This window comes from Taudactylus pleione, unplaced genomic scaffold, assembly GCF_031769625.1.
Source record: "Taudactylus pleione unplaced genomic scaffold, aTauple2 ptg002601l, whole genome shotgun sequence".
Classification (NCBI taxonomy): Eukaryota; Metazoa; Chordata; class Amphibia; order Anura; family Myobatrachidae; genus Taudactylus; species Taudactylus pleione.
This window is the reverse complement of record NW_028286979.1, coordinates 519,050-536,689: the sequence shown is the minus strand read 5'-3', so window position 1 is coordinate 536,689 and position 17,640 is coordinate 519,050. Positions and strand designations below refer to the sequence as shown.

Here is a 17,640-nt window from a genome sequence, read left to right as displayed (position 1 = left end):
GTGTCCTGTTGTTGTTATTATACAGAGGGAGCAGCCTGTGGTGTCCTGTTATTATTATTATACATGAGGAGCAGCCTGTGGTGTCCTGTTATTATTATTATACAGGGGGAGCAGCCTGTGGTGTCCTGTTATTATTATTATACAGGGGGAGCAGCCTGTGGTGTCCTGTTATTATTATAATACAGGGGTAGCAGCCTGTGGTGTCCTGTTATTAGTATTATACAAAGGTAGCAGCCTGTGTTGTCCTGTTATTATTATTATTATACAGAGGGAGCAGCATGTGGTGTCCTGTTATTATTATACATTGGGAGCAGCCTGTGTTGTCCTGTTATTATTATTATTATTATACAGAGGGAGCAGCATGTGGTGTCCTTTTATTATTATACAGATGGAGCAGCCTGTGGTGTCCTTTTGTGTACCGGCCTCTGAGGAGCCTTATGGGGCTGGGTCACAGGAACCTCTGACACTGACCAGGGCTCTATGGTTGGGGGGAAAGGGGAGACATACTGGTCACTCAGTGTTACATGTCTGACTGTGGTTATACAGATAATGGAGAAATAGAGACTCTGATTGTGGGGGGCCTCCTATAAGTGGAGACCACTCAGACGTTACAGTATATAGAAGTATATTTAGTATTTATCAGACTTAAAACAAACTATTTTCTATAAAATAAAAATAATGAGCCAAAGATTGAGGCCTGTGTGTAATGGGATGTATCATTTGTTGAGGTTAATTATTCTATAACAATTATATAATTCAATCTCATAATGAGAAAATGCAAAAATATTAAAAACTTTATGTAGAAATGTCTAATCCATAGAGATAGAGTATAGCCAATCAGCCGGATTCTGCGTCAGTAGAATTTGCCGCCGTCTTCTTACGATTCTGTATGTAATATATACAGCTCTGTAATGGATAGGTTACTGTGCAAGTGTTATTCAGCTCCACCGTGAGGCGTTTCCTATTCACACGTCAAACCATGATCAGCTCTGCAATGAGCAACAGTCCTCATATATTACTTATCTCATCCACCAGCCGGTTACTATACAGGCATCAGATGTAGGTAAGCTGTCCTGTGAGCCGGTTACTATACAGGCATCAGATTTAGGTAAGCTGTCCAGCGAGCCGGTTACTATACAGGCATCAGATTTAGGTAAGCTGTCCAGCGAGCCGGTTATTATACAGACATCCGATTTAGGTAAGCTGTCCAGCGAGCCAGTTACTATACAGGCATCAGATGTAGGTAAGCTGTCCAGCGAGCCGGTTACTATACAGGCATCAGATGTAGGTAAGCTGTCCAGCGAGCCAGTTACTATACAGGCATCAGATGTAGGTAAGCTGTCCAGCGAGCCGGTTACTATACAGGCATCAGATGTAGGTAAGCTGTCCAGCGAGCCAGTTACTATACAGGCATCAGATGTAGGTAAGCTGTCCAGCGAGCGGGTTATTATACAGGCATCAGATTTAGGTAAGCTGTCCAGCGAGCGGGTTATTATACAGGCATTAATTATTATTCAGCTCTGCAGTGAGGAAATTGCTAGTCAGACATTATACAGGCATCTAATATACATCTGAGCTTGTTACGCTCTGCAGGGAGCAGGTTTTCATTGAGCAGTTTAATATATGAACATTGCACATTGTTAGGCTGTGCAATGTATAATACACATATATTGTGCATTAAGTCATAAAATTGCATTCATAGGAATATAATCTCCCCTCCTAGACAGCTATGTAAAGTTTCCTTAATATATTCATAGATCACCATTATATAACTGTCTTTAACACTTACACTCAGTCCAGTCACTGTAATAGTATAATAGCTTGCAGCTTATTGATGTGATCTATACAGTCTGATATTGTCTATGGCAATGAAGTATCAGACATGTATTTACTCCCAGACTGAGTGTACAGTCAGCATTCAGTATAGGTGATCACATATAGTGGGTCAACCTTTCTCTGGGATGAGAGAAATTAGTAGGAGATGGCAGCACAAGATGTTCCTGACCGGCTACCCTGATGCGCTAGGCAGTGCAGGGGGCATCAGTGCCACTTACCCCCCGGTGCAGATTTTTCTCTATAGTGAAGCAATAGTGGAGATGTGTCCAGGAGGAGACAGGGTATTCCTCTGGTATAAATTGGACGCAGGTCACATGATCACTTCCACTGGACCCGGAAGTGGGATTGCTGCTACGTGTTTTGCCTCTATCTTGTTCACAGTTACAGCCTTGATGTACAGCCTGTGTCTTTATGTAAGGTGGAGGCAATCGTTTCACTACTGTATTGACTAACATTGATTTGGTCCAGTGACATTGTCATGGTCAGTGTTATACATTAAAGTCTTCGGACCAAATCAATCTCAGTCAATATAGTAGTAAACCGTACAGATGATCTATTTGCTTACTAGGGAGGTGAGAGGATCTGGGGGTGTCACAGTGACATCACTTATATCTATAGTAATAATACAGGGACATGACTGGGGAGGTAAGAGGATCTGGGGGTGTCACAGTGACATCACTTATATCTATAGTAATAATACAGGGACATGACTGGGGAGGTAAGAGGATCTGGGGGTGTCACAGTGACATCACTTATATCTATAGTAATAATACAGTGACATGACTGGGGAGGTGAGGGGATCTGGGAGTGTCACAGTGACATCACTTATATCTATAGTAATAATACAGGGACATGACTGGGGAGGTGAGGGGATTTGGGAGTGTCACAGTGAAATCACTTATAGCCTTAATAATAATATAGGGTCAAGATATGGGATTTGGGAGTGTTTGCTGTGATATTTAGTGTCTCCCCCAAAACATAGGATTATACATTAGTGAAGAAGACACCCGGTGATTGTGAGACAAACAGCAGCCATCCCCGTGTGTCAGGAGGACTGAGCAGGACCCAGAGCCCCATCACAGTGCCTCCACCTCACTCACTGATACATGAGAGACACAAAAACCAGAAGGTCTTGGAACTCACCAACAAGATAATTCAACTGCCTACTGGAGAGGTGACTGCTGGGAATGGGACATTATACAGTAACACCAGTGGATGTGTCTGGGTGATGATTGGAGAGGTGACTGCTGGGAATGGGACATTATATAGTAACACCAGGGGATGTGTCTGGGTAATGACTGTATCATTGTGCGTGTCAGGTTCCTATAAAGTGTCAGGTGTCACTGTCTGTCTCCATGCAGGAGGGGGAGTATATAGAGGAACACAAGGGTCTGTACAAGGACGTGATGATGGAGAATCAACGGCACCTCACATCACTGGGTAAGAGGAGACTGTTATTTATTGTACAGGGGGGAGCAGGTATTGGGGACCCCCTATATACACACATCACCTGATAATCACATATCTTCAATATACTCAGTCACTGTGTGTTTCCCACAGATGGAACCAGTAACAGAAATACCCCAGAGAGATGCCCTCGTCCTTTTTATTCTCAGAATTGTACAGAGGAGAATCACAGGATCCCACAGGAGCATCAGGTAGATGGGTGACAAACAGCATAGAAGGAACGCTATCAATATATGATGTGTAGAACAGTTGTGTGTTTCTTATTTATTGATTTTAGACTGTATTATTTCATTGAAAGCCGATGGTAATATTTTATGGGTTATTTAGGGTGAAGATCTGGCTGATAATAAGGCAGAAGACATAGAGGGAGAAGAAGAGACATATGTGACTGATATAAAGGCAGAAGATATAGAGGGAGAAGAGACGTATGTGACTGATATAAAGGCAGAAGATATAGAGGGAGAAGAGACGTATGTGACTGATATAAAGGCAAAAGATATAGAGGGAGAAGAGACGTATGTGACTGATATAAAGGCAGAAGATATAGAGGGAGAAGAGACGTATGTGACTGATATAAAGGCAGAAGATATAGAGGGAGGAGAAGAGACGTATGTGACTGATATGAAGACAGAAGATACGGAAGGAGAAGAAGAGACGTATGTGACTGATATGAAGGCAGAAGATATAGAGGGAGAAGAGAAGATGTATGTGAGGGGTGATCAGCAGTGTAAGGAGGAGGAAATCCCTACAGATATCAGCACAGGTGAGTAATAAACACTTATTACAGAAAAGAGTCACATATTCTCCCTGCTCAGTCACTATAACAGTCTCTTATCCTACACCCTCCTCTGTCAGTACAAACTAATGAGGGAAATGTATATGCCCAGTGGGGGAGTCAGGAGACATCTCAGAATAATTTTTGCAGTACCATCCAAGAGTTCTGACAAGTCCTCTTTTCACATTCTGATTCCCATATAATAATACAAGGAGGTCAATAAGGCCCCTTCTTTGGACATAATTCAGTCCCATGTTCGTCTGACACATCGGATGTTAATATTTCACTGTTGGATTAATAACTTCAAAAAGACCATTCTTGTCCTGTCACAGAGGAGGGTGATATTCCTAGGCATGCTGTTCCACACCTCCCTGAAGAAGGTCTTTCTGCCTTTGGAAAACATTGTTATCATTCAGGCCTTGATTCACTTGGTCCTGTGGAAGAGGCCAGTTTCGATCCATCTGTGCATGCTTCTGTTGGGATAACTTATGTCCTCTGAGGCAGCAGAGTCCTGAAGAAATATTATGGGTTCCAGGGAACCCTCACTTTTAGAAATTGGAGTCCTACTATTTGGGACCCATCACATATTATGGAGGATGAGGACAGGAAGCAGTTAAGGCAGTGCTGGGGGGCAAGCAGGGGGCTAGGGGCAGCCAGTGCTAGGGGTAGAGAGTGGGAAAAGGTAGAGGGCCTAAAGTAAGTAACAGAGGGTTCATCCTCGCCTCCCCCCCCACACACAGTTGTTTGCTAGTTAGTTGCACCCCCTTCTGGCCACCCACCACTCTCCTCTGTCATTAGCAGCCGCAAGAAGTTACCCACAGCACCAAACAGCCACCTGTTCACACCCAAAGCGCCAAACCCAGGGCAGCGGCAAATACACGATTATCTGGGAAGGGGGGTTTCTATACATTTTTTTCTTCTAACCCTAATCTTCACCCTAACCCTCCACTTGGTGGCAAACCCCAACCCTCCCTCCTGGTGCCTAACCCTAAAAAAAAAAAAAGAGACAACCATTTTTGTGTTGACGTTTTGTCCCTGTCGACCTATTGACAGTTTAACATCTGGTGTCTATCTAGACATTGTCTTCCTTTTATACTGTCATGGATATTACACCTCTTCCCTGCAAGCCTGGAGGCAGCAGCATGTTACACCTGTCTCTATCAGCACTGGTACTTACACCTTATCTTACACTACATCTCATGTATATTACACCTCTTCCCTGCAAGCCTGGGGGCAGCATGTTACACCTGTCTCTATCAGCACTGGTACTTACACCTTATCTTACACTACATCTCATGTATATTACACCTCTTCCCTGCAAGCCTGGGGGCAACATGTTACACCTGTCTCTATCAGCACTGGTACTTACACCTTATCTTACACTACATCTCATGTATATTACACCTCTTCCCTGCAAGCCTGGAGGCAGCAGCATGTTACACCTGTCTCTATCAGCACTGGTACTTACACCTTATCTTACACTACATCTCATGTATATTACACCACTTCCTTGCAAGCCTGGAGGCAGCAGCATGTTACACCTGTCTCTATCAGCACTGGTGCTTACACCTTATCTTACACTACATCTCATGTATATTACACCTCTTCCCTGCAAGCCTGGAGGCAGCATGTTACACCTGTCTCTATCAGCACTGGTACTTACACCTTATCTTACACTACATCTCATGTATATTACACCTCTTCCCTGCAAGCCTGGAGGCAGCAGCATGTTACACCTGTGTCTATCAGCACTGGTACTTACACCTTATCTTACACTACATCTCATGTATATTACACCTCTTCCCTGCAAGCCTGGAGGCAGCAGCATGTTACACCTGTGTCTATCAGCACTGGTGCTTACACCTTATCTTACACTACATCTCATGTATATTACACCTCTTCCCTGCAAGCCTGGAGGCAGCATGTTACACCTGTCTCTATCAGCACTGGTACTTACACCTTATCTTACACTACATCTCATGTATATTACACCTCTTCCCTGCAAGCCTGGAGGCAGCAGCATGTTACACCTGTCTCTATCAGCACTGGTACTTACACCTTATATTACACTACATCTCATGTATATTACACCTCTTCCCTGCAAGCTTGGAGGCAGCATGTTACACCTGTCTCTATCAGCACTGGTACTTACACCTTATCTTACACTACATCTCATGTATATTACACCTCTTCCCTGCAAGCCTGGAGGCACCATGTTACACCTGTCTCTATCAGCACTGGTACTTACACCTTATCTTACACTACATCTCATGTATATTACACCTCTTCCCTGCAAGCCTGGAGGCAGCAGCATGTTACACCTGTCTCTATCAGCACTGGTACTTACACCTTATCTTACACTACATCTCATGTATATTACACCTCTTCCCTGCAAGCCTGGGGGCAGCATGTTACACCTGTCTCTATCAGCACTGGTACTTACACCTTATATTACACTACATCTCATGTATATTACACCTCTTCCCTGCAAGCCTGGAGGCAGCAGCATGTTACACCTGTCTCTATCAGCACTGGTACTTACACCTTATATTACACTACATCTCATGTATATTACACCTCTTCCCTGCAAGCTTGGAGGCAGCATGTTACACCTGTCTCTATCAGCACTGGTACTTACACCTTATCTTACACTACATCTCATGTATATTACACCTCTTCCCTGCAAGCCTGGAGGCACCATGTTACACCTGTCTCTATCAGCACTGGTACTTACACCTTATCTTACACTACATCTCATGTATATTACACCTCTTCCCTGCAAGCCTGGAGGCAGCAGCATGTTACACCTGTCTCTATCAGCACTGGTACTTACACCTTATCTTACACTACATCTCATGTATATTACACCTCTTCCCTGCAAGCCTGGGGGCAGCATGTTACACCTGTCTCTATCAGCACTGGTACTTACACCTTATCTTACACTACATCTCATGTATATTACACCTCTTCCCTATCAGCACTGGTAAAAATCCAGTAACAAGGAGTCCAACTCATGATGCCAATCTCAGAGGACAGCTCCTCCAGCCATAATCTGGTGGCTACAGACCTGTGCAGTTACACATTGTCCTGCTGAATGAGCTACTCCCATCTAGTAAATGCATGAAAGGACTTACTATGAAGTCTCGATAAAGTAACTTATACCGTGATATGCTGCCATCATCACTGCTAATTATACAATGGATGTAAAGATATCTGCCTAGATATAGTATTTCCTCTGAGGAAGATACCATGTCATACTAGGAATGGAAGCGACTGTCTCAGTTTTCTGGCACATGAGTGTATCTAGATATCAGTATATTTTGGTGCTAGTTAATGATGTATATATGTTACTTTAAGATCTGCCCATTTTTTTGCAAATTGGGAACATTTCACCATACTTTTTATAAGTATTATGAAACTTGTAAGCAAACATTTATATTTCTGTATATGTATATTATTCTCAGCAGATGGATTTAGCAGCCGGGATGTCTCAGAGGATCATCTCATTTTAACTGAAAATTGTGAAATTATTGATGATGACATCACCCGAGATTCTCCAGGAGAAAACCCAGTTACCCCAATTATACATCCAGTACCACACAGTGCAGATATATCACCTGATCCCTTTGATCATGGGGAGTGTTCTCCTGATAACTCTGATATTGGTGCATCTGTTAAATCTCATACAGCAGATAAAATATTTCCCTGTTTTATAGATGCCATATGTATTACACAGAACGCAAAGCATATTACCCATCAGCCAGCTAAGACAGGTGATAGGCCATTTCCATGTCCTGAGTGTGGGAAATGTTTTACAAAGAAATCAATTCTTGTTAGACATCAGAGATCTCACACAGGTGAAAAACCATTTCCATGTTCTGAGTGTGGGAAATGGTTTACAGAAAAATCACATCTTGTTAAACATCAGAGAAGTCACACAGGTGAGAAACCATTTCAATGTCCTGAATGTGGGAAATATTATACACGGAAATCACATCTTGTTACACATCAGAGACATCACACAGGTGAGAAACCATTTCCATGTCCTGAATGTGGGAAATGTTTTACAGAGAAATCAGATCTTGTTAAACATCAGAGAAGTCACACAGGTGAGAAACCATATCCATGTTCTGAGTGTGGGAAATGTTTTACAAAGAAATCAAATCTTGTTATACATCAGAGAAGTCACACAGGTGAGAAACCATTTCCATGCTCTGAGTGTGGGAAATGTTTTACCAAGAAATCATATCTTGTTACACATCAGAGACATAACATAGGTGAGAAACCATTTCCATGTCCTGAGTGTGGGAAATGTTTTACACATAAATCACATTTTGTTAAACATCAGAGAAGTCACACAGGTGAGAAACCATATCCATGTTCTGAGTGTAGGAAATGTTTTACACAGAAATCAGATCTTGTTATACATCAGAGACATCACACAGGTGAGAAACCATTTCCATGTTCTGAGTGTGGGAAATGTTTTACACAGAAATCAGATCTTGTTAAACATCAGAGAAGTCACACAGATGAGAAACCATTTCCATGTTCTGAGTGTGGAAAATATTTTATACAGAAATCATATCTTGTTATACATCAGAGACATCACACAGGTGAGAAACCATTTCAATGCTCTGAGTGTGGGAAATGTTTTACACAGAAATCTGATCTTGTTATACATCAGAGACATCACACAGGTGAGAAGCCATTTCCATGTCCTGAGTGTGGGAAATGTTTTATACAGAAATCACATCTTGTTACACATCAGAGACGTCACACAGATGAGAAACCATTTTCATGTTCCGAGTGTGGGAAATGTTTTACACAGAAATCAGCTCTTGTTATACATGAGAGAAATCACACAGGTGAGAAACCATTTCCATGTACTGAGTGTGGGAAATGTTTTACACATAAATCAAATCTTGTTAGACATCAGAGAAGTCACACAGATGAAAAACATGAGATATATTGAGACTGCAGAGTGAATGACAGCGTGGTGATAAAACAGGAATATGTGGACATACATATTCATTCAGCATCTCACAAATATATGCAGGCTTATGTTATTTTATTTTTCTGCACTGCAATTTAGAGCATATAGAAATCATTGAGAATATATATATATTTGTTGTGCGAGTTGCGGAAGGCCGTTCTTGTGGAATGGCCCCAGGCCTAGAGAGGATAAGGCCTTCCCTTTCCTCTCTGAAGTAAGCAAGTGTGTGTCTGATGTAGCAGCCATTTTGTTTTATATCTTAGCTAAAAGTATGTTAAATGATGTATTTAAAAGGTGTGTAGAGATTAGTGTTTTATTTCTCTGCAGGTGTGATTAACTGTGGAGATATGTATAGGTTAAACTGCTATATACATTAATTTAGCAATAAGAAAATGAAGGCTAAATGGGCGACCTTGTCAGATTTCAACATGGGAACAAAATGATAACATAGAATAGTGTCAATATTATGGCTAAAGCACAGATGACCAATGAGGGCCTAGTATGTACAATTATTAATTTGATTAATTGGAGGTATACACAAAATTACTGTATAAATATCACCAGAGAAAGAGGGAGGGGGGAGCAGTCGGAGAACAGAAGAGAGAGCACAGAACGAGGGTCGGGGGTGCCGTTACTGTGAAGTATGTATAAAATATTGACTGCTATTATGTACTGGGTGTCACAAATTTATTTTAGAAGTATTGCCTACTGCTATAGGTAGGTATAACCTATGTTTTTTGTAGTACGTCTACATTGGCAAAACATATGTATGATTAAGCTGTCTTTAAGTAAAAGCATTGTCATTTATTTTACAATCTGTATTTGTGTGGAATTATTTCAGTACTCTTTATAATAAGTAAGGTTTGTAAGTAATCCAGAAGAACTATAGTGTTATCAGAGGAATTAAAGATAACATCCAGGCAGCAATGAGGAATAGCCAGTATTGAGGTGTTGGGGATCTGCTAGGGAGATAGATGATACTTTACATTTTGGACATGTTGTAGTAAAAGACCATACCCAGCTTATGTTAGACAGCCTCCATGTTGCCCATCCGGGTGCAGGCAGGTATATCTGGCAGTGCAACCCAACTCTGCATGAGCACTTATGAGTGCAGGAGCGGCAGGCCAGGTGGCAGGTATATATGTGGAGAAATAGGAGATGCATGGTGGTTGGAAATCAGGTGGGAGGTAGCTAGGTTGGTGCTGCCTTTATTGGAACTGGGGAGGTTTGGGGGGTGATTTCCATATGGGGAAGTTAATAGTGGAGGACATTGGACCTATGATATAAAGCTAGGTCGGTTATTACTTTGGGAGAGAGGTGAGGTAGATTGTGCCTATGTGGCAGGAAAGGATCATTCTGACAAAACCTGCTCAATATGTAATTTTCCCATGTCCCCTAGAGTTCTTGCCCTACCACATATTATAGCTATCCATGTTCAGTATGTGTTATATCATTCCTCATAGCATGTCTCTGCTCACCCCCATACTGTGTTATATCATTCCCCATAGCATGTCTCTACTCACCCAAATACTGTGTTATATCATTCCCCGTAGCATGTCTGCTCTCCCCCATACTGTGTTATATCATTCCCCATAGCATGTCTCTGCTCACCCCATACTGTTATATCTTTCCCCATAGCATGTCTCTGCTCACCCTCAAACTGTTATATCATTCCCCATAGCATGTCTCTGCTTAACCCCATACTGTTATATCTTTCCCCATAGCATGTCTCTGCTCACCCCATACTGTTATATCTTTCCCCATAGCATGTCTCTGCTCACCCCATACTGTTATATCTTTCCCCATAGCATGTCTCTGCTCACCCCATACTGTTATATCTTTCCCCATAGCATGTCTCTGCTCACCCCATACTGTTATATCTTTCCCCATAGCATGTCTCTGCTTAACCGCATACTGTTATATCTTTCCCCATAGCATGTTTCTGCTCACCCCCATACTGTGTTATATCATTCCCCAAAGCATGTCTCTGCTCACCCCATACTGTGTAATATCATTCCCCATAGAATGTCTCTACTCAACCCCATACTGTTATATCTTTCCCCATAGCATGTCTCTGCTTAACCGCATACTGTTATATCTTTCCCTATAGCATGTTTCTGCTCACCCCCATACTGTGTTATATCATTCCACATAGCATGTCTCTGCTCAACCCCATAGTGTGTTATACCATTCCCCATAGCATGTCTCTGCTCACCTCCATACTGTGTTATATCATTCCCCATAGCATGTCTCTGCTCACCCCCATACTGTTATATCTTTCCCCATAGCATGTCTCTGCTCACCCTCAAACTGTTATATCATTCCCCATAGCATGTCTCTGCTTAACCCCATACTGTTATATCTTTCCCCATAGCATGTCTCTGCTCACCCCATACTGTTATATCTTTCCCCATAGCATGTCTCTGCTCACCCCATACTGTTATATCTTTCCCCATAGCATGTCTCTGCTCACCCCATACTGTTATATCTTTCCCCATAGCATGTCTCTGCTCACCCCATACTGTTATATCTTTCCCCATAGCATGTCTCTGCTCACCCCATACTGTTATATCTTTCCCCATAGCATGTCTCTGCTTAACCGCATACTGTTATATCTTTCCCCATAGCATGTTTCTGCTCACCCCCATACTGTGTTATATCATTCCCCAAAGCATGTCTCTGCTCACCCCATACTGTGTAATATCATTCCCCATAGAATGTCTCTACTCAACCCCATACTGTTATATCTTTCCCCATAGCATGTCTCTGCTTAACCGCATACTGTTATATCTTTCCCTATAGCATGTTTCTGCTCACCCCCATACTGTGTTATATCATTCCACATAGCATGTCTCTGCTCAACCCCATAGTGTGTTATACCATTCCCCATAGCATGTCTCTGCTCACCTCCATACTGTGTTATATCATTCCCCATAGCATGTCTCTGCTCACCCCCATACTGTGTTATATCATTCCCCATAGCATATCTCTGCTCACCCCCGTACTGTGTTATACCATTCCCCATAGCATATCTCTGCTCACCCTCATACTTTGTTATATCATTCCCCATAGCATGTATCTGCTCACCCCATTACTGTTATATCATTCCCCATAGCATGTCTCTGCTCACCCTCATACTGTTATATCATTCCCCATAGCATGTCTCTGCTCACCCCATACTGTGTTATGTCATTCCTCATAGCGTGTCTCTGCTCACCCCCATACTGTTATATAATTCCCCATAGCATGTATCTGCTCACCCCCATACTATGTATTATATCATTCCCCATAGCATGTCTCTGCTCACCCCCATACTGTTATATTATTCCCCATAGCATGTCTCTGCTCACCCCCATACTATGTATTATATCATTCCCCATAGCATGTCTCTGCTCACCCCCATACTGTGTTATATCATTCCCCATAGCATGTCTCTGCTCACCCCCATACTGTTATATCATTCCCCATAGGGTGTCCGTACTCACCCCATACTGTGTTTAATCATTCCCCGTAGCATGTATCTGCTCACCCCATACTGTGTGTTATATCATTCCCCGTAGCATGTTTCTGCTCACCCCCATACTGTGTTATATCATTCAACATAGCATGTTTCTGCTCACCCCCATACTGTGTGTTATATCATTCCCCGTAGCATGTTTCTGCTCACCCCCATACTGTGTTATATCATTCAACATAGCATGTTTCTGCTCACCCCCATACTGTGTTATATCATTCCCCATAGCATATCTCTGCTCACCCCCATACTGTGTGTTATATCATTCCCCATAGCATGTCTCTGCTCACCCCCATACTGTGTTATATTATTCCCCATAACATCTCTGCTCACCCCTATACTGTTATATCATTCCCCATAGCATGTTTCTGTTCACCCCCATACTGTTATATCATTCCCCATAGCATGTCTCTGCTCACCCCCATACTGTGTTATATCATTCCCCATAGCATGTCTCTGCTCACGCCCATACTGTTATCATTCCCCATAGCATGTCTCTGCTCACCCCCATACTGTGTTATATCATTCCCCATAGCATGTCTCTGCTCACCCCCATACTGTGTTATATCATTCCCCATAGCATGTCTCTGCTCACCCCCATACTGTTATATCATTCCCCATAGCATGTCTCTGCTCACCCTCATACTGTGTTATATCATTCCCCATAACATGTCTCTGCTCACCCCCATACTGTGTTATATCATTCCCCAAAGCATGTCTGCTCACTCCCATACTCTGTGTTATATCATTCCCCATAGCATGTCTCTGCTCACCCCATACTGTGTAATATCATTCCCCATAGAATGTCTCTACTCAACCCCATACTGTTATATCTTTCCCCATAGCATGTCTCTGCTTAACCGCATACTGTTATATCTTTCCCTATAGCATGTTTCTGCTCACCCCCATACTGTGTTATACCATTCCCCATAGCATGTCTCTGCTCACCTCCATACTGTGTTATATCATTCCCCATAGCATGTCTCTGCTCACCCCCATACTGTGTTATATCATTCCCCATAGCATATCTCTGCTCACCCCCGTACTGTGTTATATCATTCCCCATAGCATGTCTCTGCTCACGCCCATACTGTTATCATTCCCCATAGCATGTCTCTGCTCACCCCCATACTGTGTTATATCATTCCCCATAGCATGTCTCTGCTCACCCCCATCCTGTGTTATATCATTCCCCATAGCATGTCTCTGCTCACCCCCATACTGTTATATCATTCCCCATAGCATGTCTCTGCTCACCCTCATACTGTGTTATATCATTCCCCATAACATGTCTCTGCTCACCCCCATACTGTGTTATATCATTCCCCATAGCATGTTTCTGCTCACCACCATACTGTGTTATATCATTCCCCATAGCATGTCTCTGCTCACCACCATACTGTGTTATATCATTCCCCATAGCATGTCTCTGCTCACCCCCATACTGTGTTATATCATTCCCCATAGCATGTCTCTGCTCACCCCCATACTGTGTTATATTATTCCCCATAGCATGTCTCTGCTCACCCCCATACTGTTATATCATTCCCCATAGCATGTCTCTGCTCACCCCCATACTGTTATATCATTCCCCATAGCATGTCTCTGCTCACCCCCATACTGTGTTATATCATTCCCCATAGCATGTCTCTGCTCACCCCCATACTGTGTTATATTATTCCCCATAGCATGTCTCTGCTCACCCCTATACTGTGTTATATCATTCCCCATAGCATGTCTCTGCTCACCCCCATACTGTGTTATATTATTCCCCATAGCATGTCTCTGCTCACCCCTATACTGTGTTATATCATTCCCCATAGCATGTCTCTGCTCACCTCCATACTGTGTTATATCATTCCCCATATCATGTCTGTACTCACCCCCATACTGTGTAATATCATTCCCCATAGCATGTCTCTGCTCACCCCCATACTGTGTTATATCATTCCCCATAGCATGTCTGCTCACTCCCATACTCTGTGTTATATCATTCCCCATAGCATGTCTCTGCTCACCCCCATACTGTGTTATATCATTCCCCATAGCATATCTCTGCTCACCCCCATACTGTGTTATATCATTCCCCATAGCATCTCTGCTCACCCTCATACTGTGTTATATCATTCCCCATAGCATCTCTGCTCACCCCTATACTGTTATATCATTCCTCATAGCATGTCTCTGCTCACCCCCATACTGTGTTATATCATTCCCCATAGCATGTCTCTGCTCACCCCCATACTGTGTTATATCATTCCCCATAGCATGTCTCTGCTCACCCCCATACTGTGTTATATCATTCCCCATAGCATGTCTCTGCTCACCCCCTACTGTGTTATACCATTCCCCATAGCATGTCTCTGCTCACCCCATACTGTGTTATACCATTCCCCATAGCATGTCTCTGCACACCCCCACACTGTGTTATATCATTCCCCATAGCATGTCTCTGCTCACCCCTATACTGTGTTATATCATTCCCCATAGCATGTCTCTGCTCACCCCCATACTGTGTTATATCATTCCCCATAGCATGTCTCTGCTCCCCCCATACTGTGTTATATCATTCCCCATAGCATGTCTCTGCTCACCCCCATACTGTGTTATATCATTCCCCATAGCATGTCTCTGCACACCCTCATACTGTTATATCATTCCCCATAGCATGTCTCTGCTCACCCCATACTGTGTTATGTCATTCCTCATAGCGTGTCTCTGCTCACCCCCATACTGTTATATAATTCCCCATAGCATGTATCTGCTCACCCCCATACTATGTATTATATCATTCCCCATAGCATGTCTCTGCTCACCCCCTTACTGTTATATTATTCCCCATAGCATGTCTCTGCTCACCCCCATACTATGTATTATATCATTCCCCATAGCATGTCTCTGCTCACCCCATACTGTGTGTTATATCATTCCCCGTAGCATGTTTCTGCTCACCCCCATACTGTTATATCATTCAACATAGCATGTTTCTGCTCACCCCCATACTGTGTTATATCATTCCCCATAGCATGTCTCTGCTCACCCCCATACTGTGTGTTATATCATTCCCCATAGCATGTCTCTGCTCACCCCCATACTGTGTTATATCATTCCCCGTAGCATGTTTCTGCTCACCCCCATACTGTGTTATATTATTCCCCATAGCATCTCTGCTCACCCCTATACTGTTATATTATTCCCCATAGCATGTTTCTGTTCACCCCCATACTGTTATATCATTCCCCATAGCATGTCTCTGCTCACCCCCATACTGTGTTATATCATTCCCCATAGCATGTCTCTGCTCACGCCCATACTGTTATCATTCCCCATAGCATGTCTCTGCTCACCCCCATACTGTGTTATATCATTCCCCATAGCATGTCTCTGCTCACCCCCATACTGTGTTATATCATTCCCCATAGCATGTCTCTGCTCACCCCCATACTGTGTTATATAATTCCCCATAGCATGTCTCTACTCACCACCATACTGTGTTATATCATTCCCCATAGCATGTCTTTGCTCACCCCCATACTTTTATATCATTCCCCATAGCATGTCTCTGCTCACCCTCATACTGTGTTATATCATTCCCCATAACATGTCTCTGCTCACCCCCATACTGTGTTATATAATTCCCCATAGCATGTCTCTACTCACCACCATACTGTGTTATATCATTCCCCATAGCATGTCTCTGCTCACCACTATACTGTGTTATATCATTCCCCATAGCATGTCTCTGCTCACCCCCATACTGTGTTATATCATTCCCCATAGCATGTCTCTGCTCACCCCCATACTGTGTTATATTATTCCCCATAGCATGTCTCTGCTCACCCCCATACTGTTATATCATTCCCCATAGCATGTCTCTGCTCACCCCATACTGTGTTATATCATTCCCCATAGCATGTCTCTGCTCACCCCTATACTGTGTTATATCATTCCCCTTAGCATGTCTCTGCTCACCTCCATACTGTGTTATATCATTCCCCATATCATGTCTGTACTCACCCCCATACTGTGTAATATCATTCCCCATAGCATGTCTCTGCTCACCCCCATACTGTGTTATATCATTCCCCATAGCATGTCTGCTCACTCCCATACTCTGTGTTATATCATTCCCCACAGCATGTCTCTGCTCACCCCTATACTGTGTTATATCATTCCCCATATCATGTCTGTACTCACCCCCATACTGTGTAATATCATTCCCCATAGCATGTCTCTGCTCACCCCCATACTGTGTTATATCATTCCCCATAGCATGTCTGCTCACTCCCATACTCTGTGTTATATCATTCCCCATAGCATGTCTCTACTCACCCCTATACTGTGTTATATCATTCCCCATAGCATGTCTCTGCTCACTCCCATACTGTGTTATATCATTCCCCATAGCATGTCTCTACTCTCCCGCATACTGTTATATCATTCCCCATAGCATGTCTCTGCTCACCCCCATACTGTTATATCATTCCCCATAGCATGTCTCTGCTCACCCCCATACTGTGTTATATCATTCCCCATAGCATGTCTCTGCTCACCCCATACTGTGTTATACCATTCCCCATAGCATGTCTCTGCACACCCCCACACTGTGTTATATCATTCCCCATAGCATGTCTCTGCTCACCCCTATACTGTGTTATATCATTCCCCATAGCATGTCTCTGCTCACCCCCATACTGTGTTATATCATTCCCCATAGCATGTCTCTGCTCCCCCCATACTGTGTTATATCATTCCCCATAGCATGTCTCTGCTCACCCCCATACTGTGTTATGTCATTCCCCATAGCATGTCTCTGCTCACCCCCATACTGTGTTATATCATTCCCCATAGCATGTCTCTGCACACCCTCATACTGTGTTATGTCATTCCTCATAGCGTGTCTCTGCTCACCCCCATACTGTTATATAATTCCCCATAGCATGTATCTGCTCACCCCCATACTATGTATTATATCATTCCCCATAGCATGTCTCTGCTCACCCCCTTACTGTTATATTATTCCCCATAGCATGTCTCTGCTCACCCCCATACTAT

At 43.1% G+C, this 17,640-nt stretch overlaps 1 protein-coding gene across 1 annotated transcript in view; it reads left to right on the top strand.

Annotated features, from left to right (window-relative positions):
• The window catches only part of LOC148431243 (uncharacterized), a 257,621-nt gene that overhangs the window by 79,920 nt on the left and 160,061 nt on the right, over window positions 1-17,640 (top strand). Inside the window, 1 exon segment of the mRNA XM_088466172.1 lies at window positions 7,852-9,036. Coding sequence (XP_088322298.1) covers window positions 7,852-9,036 — 1,185 coding nt within the window.